This window comes from Trachymyrmex cornetzi, unplaced genomic scaffold, assembly GCF_001594075.2.
Source record: "Trachymyrmex cornetzi isolate Tcor2-1 unplaced genomic scaffold, Tcor1.1 scaffold11, whole genome shotgun sequence".
Classification (NCBI taxonomy): domain Eukaryota; kingdom Metazoa; phylum Arthropoda; class Insecta; order Hymenoptera; family Formicidae; genus Trachymyrmex; species Trachymyrmex cornetzi.
This window is the reverse complement of record NW_017295653.1, coordinates 1,179,529-1,193,527: the sequence shown is the minus strand read 5'-3', so window position 1 is coordinate 1,193,527 and position 13,999 is coordinate 1,179,529. Positions and strand designations below refer to the sequence as shown.

At 29.2% G+C, this 13,999-nt stretch overlaps 4 protein-coding genes across 8 annotated transcripts in view; 3 read left to right on the top strand and 1 right to left on the bottom strand.

Moving 5' to 3' along the window:
* Taf11 (TATA-box binding protein associated factor 11) overlaps positions 1-5,268 on the top strand; it is an 8,779-nt gene extending 3,511 nt beyond the window's left edge. Inside the window, exons 1-6 of one of the 3 annotated variants that reach the window (XM_018509375.1) lie at positions 2,401-2,576; positions 3,282-3,440; positions 4,056-4,327; positions 4,687-4,774; positions 4,854-4,950; positions 5,023-5,268. In XM_018509375.1, the coding sequence (XP_018364877.1) occupies positions 3,282-3,440; positions 4,056-4,327; positions 4,687-4,774; positions 4,854-4,950; positions 5,023-5,156 (750 nt within the window). In that variant the 5' untranslated portion in view covers positions 2,401-2,576 and the 3' untranslated portion in view covers positions 5,157-5,268. Of the gene's footprint in view, positions 1-2,400; positions 2,577-3,277; positions 3,441-4,055; positions 4,328-4,686; positions 4,775-4,853; positions 4,951-5,022 lie in introns of those variants that run through there. The other 2 variants (XM_018509358.1, XM_018509367.1) reach the window with 2 other exon arrangements.
* Positions 5,269-7,109: 1,841 nt separating this feature from the next.
* On the top strand, positions 7,110-9,225 carry LOC108762447 (uncharacterized). Its single transcript, XM_018509456.1, has 4 exons — positions 7,110-7,382; positions 7,640-7,721; positions 7,868-8,099; positions 8,785-9,225. Exons 1-4 carry the CDS (start codon positions 7,213-7,215, stop codon positions 8,976-8,978), a joined length of 678 nt encoding a protein of 225 aa, XP_018364958.1. The 5' UTR covers positions 7,110-7,212; the 3' UTR covers positions 8,979-9,225.
* A 306-nt stretch (positions 9,226-9,531) lies between these two features.
* LOC108762462 (uncharacterized) lies at positions 9,532-12,715 on the top strand. Of its 3 annotated transcripts, XM_018509485.1 has the most exons (4): positions 9,532-9,618; positions 9,702-9,895; positions 9,974-10,159; positions 12,481-12,715. In XM_018509485.1, the coding sequence occupies exons 2-4, from the start codon at positions 9,841-9,843 to the stop codon at positions 12,648-12,650; spliced, it is 411 nt and encodes a 136-aa protein (XP_018364987.1). In that variant the 5' UTR covers positions 9,532-9,618; positions 9,702-9,840; the 3' UTR covers positions 12,651-12,715. The 3 variants fall into 3 exon arrangements, with proteins under 3 accessions (XP_018364987.1, XP_018364981.1, XP_018364993.1); XM_018509479.1 differs by having other exon boundaries at positions 9,532-9,895; XM_018509491.1 differs by lacking the exon at positions 12,481-12,715 and adding an exon at positions 11,258-11,564 and having other exon boundaries at positions 9,532-9,895.
* A 533-nt stretch (positions 12,716-13,248) lies between these two features.
* Blos4 (biogenesis of lysosome-related organelles complex 1 subunit 4) lies at positions 13,249-13,995 on the bottom strand (the record flags this gene model as incomplete). The annotated part of the gene is made up of 4 exons (XM_018508859.1): positions 13,249-13,374; positions 13,503-13,724; positions 13,795-13,866; positions 13,954-13,995. Coding segments are annotated over 4 exons (429 nt in total), but the record flags the coding sequence as incomplete, so codon positions are not given.
* Positions 13,996-13,999: the final 4 nt, after the last annotated feature.

The window sequence follows — 13,999 nt, the reverse complement described above, 5'->3', positions numbered from 1 at the left end:
GATAGGTTGAAATCTTAATATCTATTCCTGTTCCTAATATTTCCTCCATTGTGCACAGGGCCTTATTTTCAAGATATGAACTATAAAACTCTTGTCAAGTAAATCAAGTAAATATAGACCTGAGGTGACAGCTATACGAGCCAAAAATAAGTGGAACTTTTAAGTTTTTTTCGATTTTCTCGTGAAATCCAGTGCAGCTGAGGTCCTGTTTGTGCGTACTTTAATTCTGTAATAATAATTTTGCAAACTGTCAATCCATTTCGGAGATTTGTTACCGAATGAAAAAAGTAGGACGACTTTAGCATTCCCTTAAGCCATAAGAAATGGATGAATTATAGTCGAATATTCTCCTCCCATTCGACTGTAATTGGACAGTTTCCTACGGCTCAAGGTTTAAAACACCTATGTAGAGACCGGACTTAAGGCGAGTGTCTTATGTAACCTTAAGGTTAGCGTCTTAAATAATGTCTCAAGACGCTATGCGGCCCTCTGATTGGTTCGTGACATCTTAAGACCATACTTAAGACGGTCTTGAAGATAAGAATCGACTATGGGTGCGTTCGGTGAGCTCACTACCAGCACTACCGCATCACACTATCTTGTTGTTTATTACACGAAAAACAAAGATAGAACGATTCGATAGCGCTAGTAGTGAGTTCCCCGAACGCACCCATAGTCGATTCTTATCTTCAAGACCGTCTTAAGTATAGTCTTAAGATGTCACGAACCAATCAGAGGGCCATAGGCCGGTATTCATAGTCGAGTCTTATTTCAAGACCATCTTAAGTAATGTCTTAAAACGCTAATGCAGCCTTCTGATTGGTTCGTGACTTCTTAAGGCCATACTTAAGACGGTCTTGAATATAATAGGCCTTCTACAATAAGCCACAAGTCAGAACGTCAGAAGACTTAACCAGTATTAACCAAGTTGTTCAAGTTGGCTATTGGCCAACTTCAACGATTATGACTTAAGATCGCTTAGAACTTCTGACTTGCGGCTTATTGTAGAAGGCCTATTATATTCAAGACCGTCTTAAGTATGGCCTTAAGAAGTCACGAACCAATCAGAAGGCTGCATTAGCGTTTTAAGACATTACTTAAGACGGTCTTAAATATAAGATCTGACTATGAATACCGGCCTATGAATACCGGCTTATGACATTTTAATGCCTACGGCACACCAGCGCGATATCCAAGATGGCCAGGACCATAATGCGGGATCTACAATAAATAGCGTATACGATTTACTAACTCGACCTGACTCCGAGTCAATGGTCTGTCCTGTTTAGCTGCAAAAGAAGAGCTACATTGTGCAAGAAATGCAGCTAAAAAGAACAGACTATTGACTCGGAGTCGGGTCGAGTCAGTAAATCGAATACGCTAAAGGGTCCTCTACATAGAAGTCGTAGACGGTCGTCGAAAATTAAGTCGTAGAAAATTGACCAATCATAGTCGAGTATTCTTCTCATATTCTACTGTACTCAGTAAAAAATAAACCAAATTTGTAATTTTAGTTTATTCCCAGATAGCACATTATATTCTGAGAATATACTAAAAAGGTCACGTCTGATATTCGTACGATATTCCTGTGTCTGCAGCAACATTGTTCGCAGTATATCCTCAGAATATCGAGATGAATTAAAAAAATTTTCCTTAAGAGTGTGTCAGAAATATCTATTAAAAATAATATTTTGTTAGCGAAGAATATTATTTTTAATAGATATTTCTTACACACTCTTAAGGAAAATTTTCGAAATTCATCTCGATATTCTTATTTGTCTATAAACAATTTCTATCCATGTTCAATCTGTTAAATCTTTTCATTGTCAAAGCAGCATTAATGTTAATAAATAATGAAAGAAGAATAAAGTTTTCTGTCAAAACATACTGTATTTAATTGATTTTGTAATTTAACTAAAAAAATTATGTTGTCCAGTCGTTAATTTAATTGTGTATAAATGAAATGGAAAACGACGTTAGGTTTTTTGTGTATTATACTAACATTCGAAAATAGACTCGAAATTATATCGATATATTATCTTGCAAATTAGCGAATGAGCATAAGAATTTTGTTGTAGAACTTTAAGTAATATGTATATTTTATATTTTTAAATATTTAAATAATCAACAAATTATAATTTATATTACATTTTCTAAAGCACATCATTTAGCACTGCGATTTAGCATGGATATGCACCACATGAATTTCCGACACCGTGTTTTTATCGCCAATACGTAGCTATGTAGTTCCTAAATTGAAAATAGCTGTACTGGCGCTAGTGTACCTGCGATTTGGTTCATATTATCGGATAGTCGTTCTCAAGTTTCTCTCTAGTCTTACTAACCTTAACTAACCTGAATTCGCGTTGTGTGGCGTACACTGTGCCTCTACTCCAACTTACTCCACTGTATCTATATTCTTCCAAATCTTCTGTTAATTCTGTTTTTGTGTATGATGTTTACCATTTCGATCAACATTTCTTCGTTAAAAGATATTATTTCTTGATTAATATTGGTGGCAAATCGTTTTACCATTAGAATAATATAAATTAACGTTTTGCAATAAAATATTTGTTGTAAGTATGTGTACCTGAGTATACCTATGAATCTAAACTCTAAAGAGACCAGCATGTGGAGTACTTTATTTCCCCGCTTCTTTTTTATTTGCTTTATAACTTATAGAACGTTTAAACAAATCACCAAACGATTTTTATGCTTATTATGACATAATGTCTAATATTAAATAAAAATAATTAAATTACAAGATTGCAATATTTTTATTTTATGATGTTTAGTTTATTGAGGTTTGAAAGAATTAAAATGTGTAACATCATTAATTAGCGAAATATTGTTTAATGTATGTATACGAAAGTGTACGAAATATATAAGTATACGATTTAATATACAAAATTACATATACAAAATATATATATATATATACGAATGTATATGAAAGTATATATTTACATTATATATGTATAGGTTATGATAAACAATATTTCAATAATTAATAATGTTACACAACATTTTATTATCTTAATTGTTTAAAATCCTACATGAACTTATCATATGAAACATCATGAAATGAGATGATATAAGATGTTATAATATGATTCTTATTGTTAAGATGTCATAATCTTATACAATTCTTCTTATTAATATTATGTGACATATTTGTAAATATATAATTTATATTTGTAAATATAAATTAATAACAACAGATTAATAATTCCTGTTATACATTTTATACATATCTTATACATATCTTTTCCATTAGAAAGATGGATAATATCTTTGGAAAGGAAGATTCTGGAGATGAAAAAGATAGTGAGCATAAAGATGTGGAAGAGCATGAAGATAATAAAACTAGTCTTACACATAATTCAGGGTCCAAAGATATTGAAGCTATGGAGATTGATAATATTGTATCATTTGTTAAGGTATAAATACTATCGAAAAATTAACTTTTGTCTTTTAAGATGGTTCTTTAGTAAAGTGTTGAAAATTTGAGTTGCCTCACCAAGGCTCACCCAAAATTACAAATATCTACATAATTTGGATAAAACATTAAAACTACATATATATCTTGATGAAATAGTATGGAACATACAAGTATTAGTAAATCAAGAACTGCATCTTCATCAAACGAAAACAAGATGAGATTATGTCTACTTTTCGAGATTAGATTTATATGCAAGTTTGTGCAAATAAATATCTTTCCAGAATGGCTGTTAACCTATTACCTTTTTGTGATCATTAAAATCGTAATTTTTTAAAACTATTATAATTTTATTTTTGAGAAAAGTCTATGATAAGATTTGTGTACAGTTAGTCAAAGAAGCGTCTGCAAGTCTTATCTATCACTAAGTTATTACGTGAAAGGTTACATTTACAATATTTTTTTTCTTTCTTATTTCATCGTTAACCTACAATAGAATTTTGCACACATCAATTTCGGTACTTCAATTTCATTATATAATATAAAAAATTAGACATATCTGGTAACTCGATTTCTTATAGAACCATCTTAAACTAATTGTATTTGTATTATATAGGTAGAATTGGATGCAATGAGTTCTCAATCGCAATCAGATGCTGAGGAGATTGAAAACACTGGATCTAATTCTACCTGCCCAGTTGCAGAGAATAAAGTTGTAGAGACTGTGAAACAAGAACTTGATATGAAGGTAGAGGAACAAACTGCTGAAGATATATTTAGTAATGACATTATGATACCTCGTGCCAATCCAGTCAGTACAAAAGAAAGGCGGGAAAGTAAAGAGAAGAGCAAAAAGGAGATAGAAGAAGAGGAGAGAGAAAAAATGCAGTATGTATCTGATGTTTAATGATCACAATACAAAAAGGATGGTTTGAAAAAAATCGTCATAAGTCAAAAAGGATGATTCTTTAAAGATTGTGAAACAAAAATGAGAAAAATGACACTGGATCATGTTAAGAATATATTCTCTTTACCAATATTGATTAATTAATAATTTTCTGCCAAGTTAAAAAATACTTTTCTCCTTTTATGAGAAATTTAATTCTTTTAGTTATGTGACTTTTGAAGTAAGGGAATGATATTATTATTGGGTATTTAAAATATTTATATGCGTGTGTGCTTTTACCGAATTCGTTATAAGTTTATATACACATTATCTTGAGAATATATTTGAAAATTTTTTGTAGGGTGCTAGTATCTAACTTCACTGAAGATCAGCTAGATAGATACGAAATGTACAGACGATCCGCATTTCCAAAAGCAGCAATAAAGAGGGTACTGAATCTTAGTTTTGATCATTACATGCAAAAAATAAAATTTTATTTTTAAGAAAATATTTTATTAAATATTTCAGATTATGCAAACCATAACAGGTTGTTCAGTATCTCAAAACGTTGTTATAGCTATGTCAGGAATTGCTAAGGTATTTGTTGGCGAAATTGTTGAAGAAGGTAAGAGTTTTTTTTTTGTAAATATTAAAACAGAATATTAGAATTTTACTCTAGATTGCGTTTGTCGAACAGCTTTAGATGTTATGGAGGCGCAAAATGAAACTGGCCCATTACAACCAAAGCACTTGAGAGAGGCTGTCCGCAGATTGAGGTTACAGGGTCAAATACCGAATGGTCGGGCACACAAAGCTTTCTTCAGATTATAATTAGTCCGATATTTGCAACATATTAATTTAATGTTTCTTTCGCAGAAATGTACCGACATTAGAGTAATCTAAATATAAATTATATAGTTTGCCCAGATTAAAGTTGGGTTTTTTAAATTATTCTAACTACCTTTATAATTCAAAGCATTATCTATTTCGGCTAGAGTTAAAATTTATTTATATGTGATAAATGTACATTTTACTAAAATATTTCATATTTTTCATCTACGTAGATAAAACTTAACCTAGTTATACATATATTTTTATATCGTAAGAAAAAATGATCTCAAAAACTCACGTTTTTTAACATACCTATTTTGTGACTCTCACACACAAATCAAAAATATATTTAGGATAAAAGTTGTTTATCTTGAAATCCTGGACCAAAATGATCTGCTAAACATATTTTTTCTTGCATTTGTTTTCGAGAAATTCCGCAAAAACTTTTCTGAGGATAGTTTAAAAAAATAAACAACAAGGATAGAGGAGTCAAAAAATTATTCTGATTAATTCTAATAAAAATCTCACTATTTTCAAGGATATATTAACTTTTTTTTTATTTATTTATTTATCAAGGACACATATCAACTTTCTTTTTGTTTATAATGCTTGAACAATATTAGGAATTTGATCATTTTAACTCCAAATTTATCCCTATGCTTAATTTAATTTTTTTCTGAGATTAATGTCCCATTCCAGATAGCCAAGTCGTAGAAATAAATTTTAAATAGAGTATACTATCAATTTCTGATGGCAGAAAGGCTACAAGTTTTACATAGAGTCTATATCTGACAATGTGTGTGTATGTGTCGGTAAACTGTTAGAAATATGCTTATATATTAGAAATAGTAAAACCCGCTGACATGTTATGCTAGCAGGTTAGCGGTAGAAACCGAACAAGATTTGTAGCTTCTGCTCAGTTTCTGTTGCCAATCTGTTGTCTGATTATGTTAGCAGATTCTGTCGACAGAATCTTGATGGAAACAGAATGCGTCTGTACTTGATGTCGGTCTGCTGACATTTCTAATCAAATCTGTTGCTAGTCTGCCGACTATTTTGCTTACTGGGATCATATAGCATTGTTTGGCATACAGTTCAATTCGAAAATCAAGAGTCACAAAATGGGCTAAATTTTGGGGGCATTTTTTATTATATATAATGATTATAAATTTTAGATTGTGAATCATCATTAGTACATAGACTAATAGAAACATTTTTTATTACTAAGCATTCATGCATATGTAACATACAGTACACAGATTCATATTTTGGAAGTTTCATGAAACAGTAATATATCTTATATGATAGGAAAGTTTGATGATAATATTTAGTTGTATTTTTATACACAGTCAAGATACCCATCAATCATTATGTATAATCTTTATAGCGCATTTTTAAATATAAATGTAATGTTTTATATTAATTACTGCCATTGAACTTGTTTATTGCCTAATTATTAATATATAGTTTTACGTAAACCTTTAAAGTTTAATTATCAAATCTCTAAATATAAATAAATTGTAGCAACATAATTATATGTAAATATATGAATACTTTGTTTTTTTTTAAATAGCGACAAATTGTATATAATTACGAAACATTCACAATTAAGGGATATTTTGAAATAAAAGAAAAAGAAAAACAAAATATAGCAAACTACAGAATAAACATAATAGTTATTTTATAAATTATTTTATAACACTTATAATATATGTTATAATCTACATTTTTCATTATGTTTGCAGGAACATTTACTTGTTCCCTCTGGTTTTTATTTCATTACTTGACTATGAAAAAAGGAAAATATATTCTTTAATTGATGAAAAAGGCGGATAAGAATATTTAACTATTTTCTTTCTTGTTCAAATACGGTGTTTAAACATAGCCTGAGCTGTATAAACAACATATTATACTATATTAGAACTCTTTCAATACTCCTATTTGTATTTTGCATATAATAAATGGTAAAGACAAAAGTACTGTGAATTTAGACACAGTTTTCTATCGATATTTATATACATGTCCATAACCGCGCAATGAGAACCGAAAATATGATATGCAAATGTTACTTAAACTAATTTTGACGTACAATATTTACTTCGGATGCGTAATTTATGAAGTATTAAATTTTCCGAAATCTTGCATTACCAGAGCATTTGCTATTAATGTATCGAATTATGAGTATAATATTGGATCGATTATAGATTCGAATGATGAAACCAAAAGGTGCAGTAATGCCACGTTATTCAAAGAATATTACTTATATTGTTACTTGTTACACATACATTACAAAACATTCATTATAATACAAATCTGTTAATCTCTTTATTTCTTCATGAATACGAGAATGTCATTAGGTACATACCGCGGCGAGTAATACATTTTTTCCGTTGTTTTTATAATAAACGTTAAGAAAGATAAACGTTCTCATTTCTATATGCATACTTGTTGACTAGTTTATTCAATAGTTTGATGTATTTCAGTAATGAAAGACGCTTTTATTCAGACATTTATTCGCAATTGTGTCACCGTTCCATTCAGCGAATCACAATGGATAAACCCAAGGTTCGCAAAATAAGAAGCAAAAACCTATACATGTGTTTCAACTTTGAGAGTCCCATATCGTGTTTGTTAAATAAATATGTTATACTTATTGCATATATTACATAGACATTGGTAGATAAAACAAGACACTGACCTCATTATTGCAGCGTTATTGGAAAAATGTAAAGAGAAATTTCTACCTGTACTTTCAAACAAGCGCTGATATAATCTATCGGCGAAAGTTGCTTGGTTACGAGCAAGATTTTTTCAAAATTCGCCCTATGAGATATAACAAGTCTAAAAGAATACCTCATGAAATTATCCAAATGAGGGTGTCAGGTTTGAAGAAGAAACATGATGTCATTGCAAAGGATACCTACTCGAACGATGGAAATATAGGTGATAAGATAACAAGGAAAATAATTCTGTATAAAAACCATCGAACATTTAATTTTTTGTTGATATCTTTTACAATGTCCTTTCTGATAATAAAATAGCAAAAAATATATTGTAAGAGATATCAGCAAAAAATTAGATGTGCTATGTCAAATTATATTTCTATTCCAATAAATATGTATTACTATACATGCAAATATTTTAAAATTAATCCTTTGAATGTACTGCTTAATTTTAAAGAGACAATTTTTTTCTGCAGTTTAACAATTTTTTCATTTTCCTTTTTTTTTATTTTTTTATTTGTAATTATCATAATTTTTCTACTACAAAAAGTGATTAACGTATTAATTAATAGTTGTCCATTTTAATTATTTTGTAACCTATTTGTTACATAAATATTATTTTGAACATGATTTATTAAATAATATAAACGTTAAAAAAATGTATTTTATAAATATAAAGTAATGAGGAAGAACTATTAATTATGTAATAGAAGTACATGGAGGAATAGAAAGTGTTATATGTAGGCGTTGTAAAATAAATTCTCAGTTTCGTAAGTTCGCATTTCATAATTTTATAAAATTCGCGTAACAAATTTTCGTTAGTTATTGTTTTATGTAGCGTAATGAAATTGAACGTGAAGCGTTGAAGATGTGAAATTCTGTTTTTTCTTTGCCTCTCACTGCAGATTGGGCAGCCTGGGACAATTGGAGCATTTGGAGTGCGTGCAGTGTATCTTGCGGGCAAGGACGACAGGTCCGTTGGCGTCATTGTTTGTCCGCAGATTGCACTAAAGGTCTCAAGAAGGCACAGTTAAAAAGCTGCCATCTGAAGGATTGCGGTACCAAAGGCATCTTCGGTTGGCTCGGGATAAAATCGTGATCCGTTTACGACTTGCGAAAGCGATCGACAAAGTCTTCTTGACATCATTATATGGAAAGTACTAAGCGATCTCGAGAACGCACAAACAAAAAAGTCCTTACTTTGTAAACTATTACACGGAGAGAGTTCATTTCCGGATATTACTCTTTCCCGGATAAAATCATCTTGATTTGACAAGAAGAATACAAGAATGCAAGCACGGTTGAGCCATGGATCATTTTCCTTACTATTTTTATAAGATTGCACTGTAACGAATTAAAAAAATTTGAATTTGAAAAATAGATTTAAAGATGAAATGTGTGTATTAGTACAATATATCTATATACATATGTAATATACATGCACTACGTTCTGAAAATGTATACAATATATTTTGTTAATATTAAATTGAGTTTTAAATTATGATTCACAGAAATGGTTCTTTTCATGGCTATTATTTTATAGCAACAGTATATATAATATTGATTGTTATTTGTTCAGAACTTTATATTCAATGTGAATTTAATAGTTTAATGTAAATTTTAATCATCGATGCTTTAATGAGAAAGAATCAATCAAATTTGCACAAATACATTTTTCTATAAGTGTAATATCGCTATCATAATAGTGATAGGATACTGGAACAGCCAATTACATTTGGGTTTAAATTTACTCTACTATTTTATTGCGCATTCATGAGAATTACACCTGTCTTTATATTACATCATGGTTTTAATTATATAGAACAAACTTCATTGCGGCAATTCCGTATGTCGTATCATCAGCGAAGTAGACGGGGCCAAATAAGAAAAGAAGAAGAAAATAATTCCGTTTACATTAACGTTACATTCTATATACATAAATCAATGCATAAAATATATTAATGGATAGAAATAGATTGATCTTTGCTTATTTTGCTATGTTCCTGCTTTTTATGGGTAAATATTCTGCTAAAGAATATTTATATTCTAACACAGTATATTACTCCTTTATGCGAAATGACTTTTCAATTTTAGCCTTTAAAGAAACCACTCCGGAAATTGACAAAACGTCGTCAAATATTGCACCTTACATCGTTGAAAGTGATATTGACACATCAAAAATAAAATCGGATAGACTCCAACGTAAAATTTATGATATATTTCGCGATATTGACGATGATCGCGAAGAGGATGATAATATCCAGTCACTGATAAAACGAGGTAAACACGGTTGCATATAAAATCAACTATTTACAATTAAAAGATATAATTAAAATAGGTTTAATATAATTATAGAATAAGAAATTTCAATGAAGATTTATTGCTGGAACATGTTATACTGTTATTTGTACTAATTATTAAACTTTTTCTACTACAAAAGAAAAAAGTGTTATAAAAAAATTTTTATTAAATTGACATTATTTATAATTTTTAAGGTGAAGAATCCAATGGTGTTAGTTAAAATTACAACACGTGGAATACACAAAAAATTGAATTTATTCGTGAAACAAATATCTTGTTCTAATATTAAAAATATACAACAGCTTATAAAAATCCTACATTAATAACTATTAAATAGTTAGACGCAACAAAGTTTTCAAGCACGAACACGTTTGAATCGATTTCCCCCATTGGCGGACAGCAAAAACAGGCCTTTTCATAATGTCTTTCTTTAGATAATCCATAGAATTTTTAGTAAAGCGTTTATTGCAACATCAATAATTCATTTGATCGGCATTTTATCGCAGAGTTATATCAATTAACTAGCGCACTTGTGAAATGTTGCTATATGAAACTATGTAACTCTACTTTTTTTTGTGTCATTACAGAGTAAGTATATAGGGAGTATCTTAAATAACGCTCACTAATCATACAGTACTATTCCTAATAAAATAATTAAGTCGAAAAATCCTTTACGCATTTTGTAATTTTTGCAATAGTTAACGAGATATTAATTTCTAAAGATTGCCGAATAAAATCGATATATAAGACAATTTTAAAATATCTTTTAGTGTTCTTTGTGAAATATTTTGAAGATATTTCTTAAAGAACTTTTAAAGATATTTTATATATATATAAAGGTATCTTGTACGTCGATTTTAGACATTTTACTTATTGGATAATTAAAAAAAATATATTGCAAAAATTGCAAAATGGTGGAGGCTTTTCGACTCAGTTTTTTCATTAGGAATAGCACTATATGATTAGTGAGCGTTATTTTAAATACCCTGTATATAGACGTGGATTTATTATTTAAATGAAGCGTGAGGGTCAATAAATAAATAAAAAAGAGTAGGTGCGAATCATGTGCAATCGCAGGTCGCACACTGGTCGATGATTGTGGCTTTCTCCGAGACCGGTTCAAGATTTACCTTTCCGCAATACCGATCATTGAAACATACATGAACAACATTTGGGCAGTGCGTGGATGGAAATTTCCATGAGTTGCATGGCTGGAATATCTTTTCTTTCTTGCAACATCGTGGTTTGAAATTCTTGTGATATGAACAACGAGAGTGCAACATTGCGTAACATATATTTGCAAAAATTTAAATTTTTACTCCTGATCACTCAATTCGATCAAACTGAAGAACAACTAAAACTTATAATAATAACATAAAATTGGTAATGGATAGAAATTTTGACTGTTTTCTTTCAATTTCCAATCAACGCAATTTTGTTCAAAATGCATTTAATAAACATTAGAAATTATATAATAAATGTAACAAAAAAATAAACATTTAAAATTTGATACTTTTTAAAACTATTTAATAAATGTACACGCATCTACTGTTAAACATTTCTTTTACTAGTTTCAAATATTTATTTTTACGAGACATTTGACGATTAATGAACATATATTTAACGTCAGTAACGTCTAGTTAATGAACGTTTTTATACAGCAAAAAAGCGTTTCAGGTAAATGTTTTTTGAACGTAAATTGTTGCTAAAATCAGAAATACTCGTATTATCTAAGCGAAATTAATATCGAGAATTTTTTAGCAATATTTCATGTAATTTATCTTTCTTATTGACGTAATAATTATAACTTATATTAAAAGAGGTAGAACAATTAATCTTAATTTCTAATATTACTAGAATCTGACTTAATCCAAGTTGTGTATATATGCGCGTACATGTAAAGTACGAACAAAAAATAATACAAGTGAAATGTGTACAAGCAACAAAGTTTAAGTAATGGATGGAAGTTTCCATAGAATCGTTTACTTGAAATGCTTTTTAATTTTTAACTATCCTTTTCTCTCAAAAGAAACCAATGTGAGTGAAGTTATTAAGCATATTTGATCTATGATTGAAATGTTTTTTTTTTTAAATATATTCTGACACTGTAAACTTCTACAGTTTATTTATACCTTAATTGGATTTTGTAGAATTTGTTGTTTCTTTATATAATTACAACTTATGTAATTATACCGATATACTAAAAGATTAGTATTTTGTTTTTGATCTTAATTTTTTACTACATTCATTAGAATTTGATTTTTATACAAGTGGAATTAACTGGTATGACATTATTTCAGAAAAAAACAACAGAGAACCAAAAATATGGGATCAATGGGGTAATTGGTCAACATGCAGTGTCACTTGTGGAATAGGCAAGATCATGAGATGGAGACATTGCATAGGCGGACGTTGCTCCTTGGGGGAGAAGAAAGCTCAGTTGAAAACGTGTACTTACGCAGCATGTTAAAATATTTTTCATGCACTATGTAGTTTTAAGAAATTTACATTGTTTTCATTAATGATAATTAAATGGAAGGAAACGTGAAGTTAAAAATTATAGAGAAATTTCTAAGTAAATAATTCTATGGAAACTTCTATTTATTATTCGGATTTCGTCATTTATATATCTTTTATTTTTATATTTTATTTTTCATACATATTTCTTCAATAAAAACAAATGTATTTTTGTTTTAGAAAATTAAATTTGAATATTTTTTTGCTTTTTTATTTAAATATTTTTGTAAGATGCAGATTTTAAATTCAAAATTTTGGGAGAATTACAAATGAGATAAATGTTTTTTTATAGTATTTTTACAAGCTAGAAATATCTGCAATTAATCATTATCATAGGTGATTGTGTCTAATGAAATATAATACATATAAAATCTTATTAATCAAGCAGTTGTTGATCAATGTAATAAATGGTAAGAATATAAGACATGAAATAAAAATCCATTATAGATTTATTTAATGTCCACAAAATGAACTTTATTTTTTTGTATAGATATGAATTACTGATCTACATAAATTTATAAATACTTTTCTTAATTTAACAACAAGTGCTTCACAACCTAAGCCTCTTTTTATGTATATGTTTCTTATTCTCTTTGAAAGTAGTCATCAGATTTATAAATTACGGGTGATTTATATACTGATGTTGTACTTGATGCAACTGGTTCATGAGTTTTCTTCTGAAAAATTCAATTCAAGTTGCTTAAGAAATTATTACGTACGTGACAATCATATAAAATGTATAATTTAATTATTTAATAATTTAAAATATATGCTAAAGTGTATCCTTTAAGTATGTCGTACTTACAAAAAATGATAGAGGATTCAATATCCCGAATAATCTATCTGATACACCTAGATCAGCCTCTGCCTTGTCTACAGCAGCTTCCAACGTACTTAAATTCATATTTGCCATTGCAACAATGTGCTCTAGTGCATCTATCCTATTGCGAAGAGTTGCCATACCATCTTTCATTTGTTGTAACTTTGGAAGATGTTGCTGCATGCATTCAGCACTGCTATTCTCCACCTTGAAAGACAGAAATGTTTAATGTTTCAGTATCGATACTTAGAGTATTCTATTTAGATTCATATCTAACCATTGCAACAATCGATTGGAATTCCTCCAGTCGTATCAATGTATCCTCTATAACACCGCGAACATTTTTCACCTAAAACCAGCACGAGTTATTTATTAATTTCTTACATAGCAAGATATCAATAATGGATAGGATACAAAATACAAATAGCACACTCGCCTGATTACTCCAGTCCACTTTTGCATAATTCACATAATCTTTAACC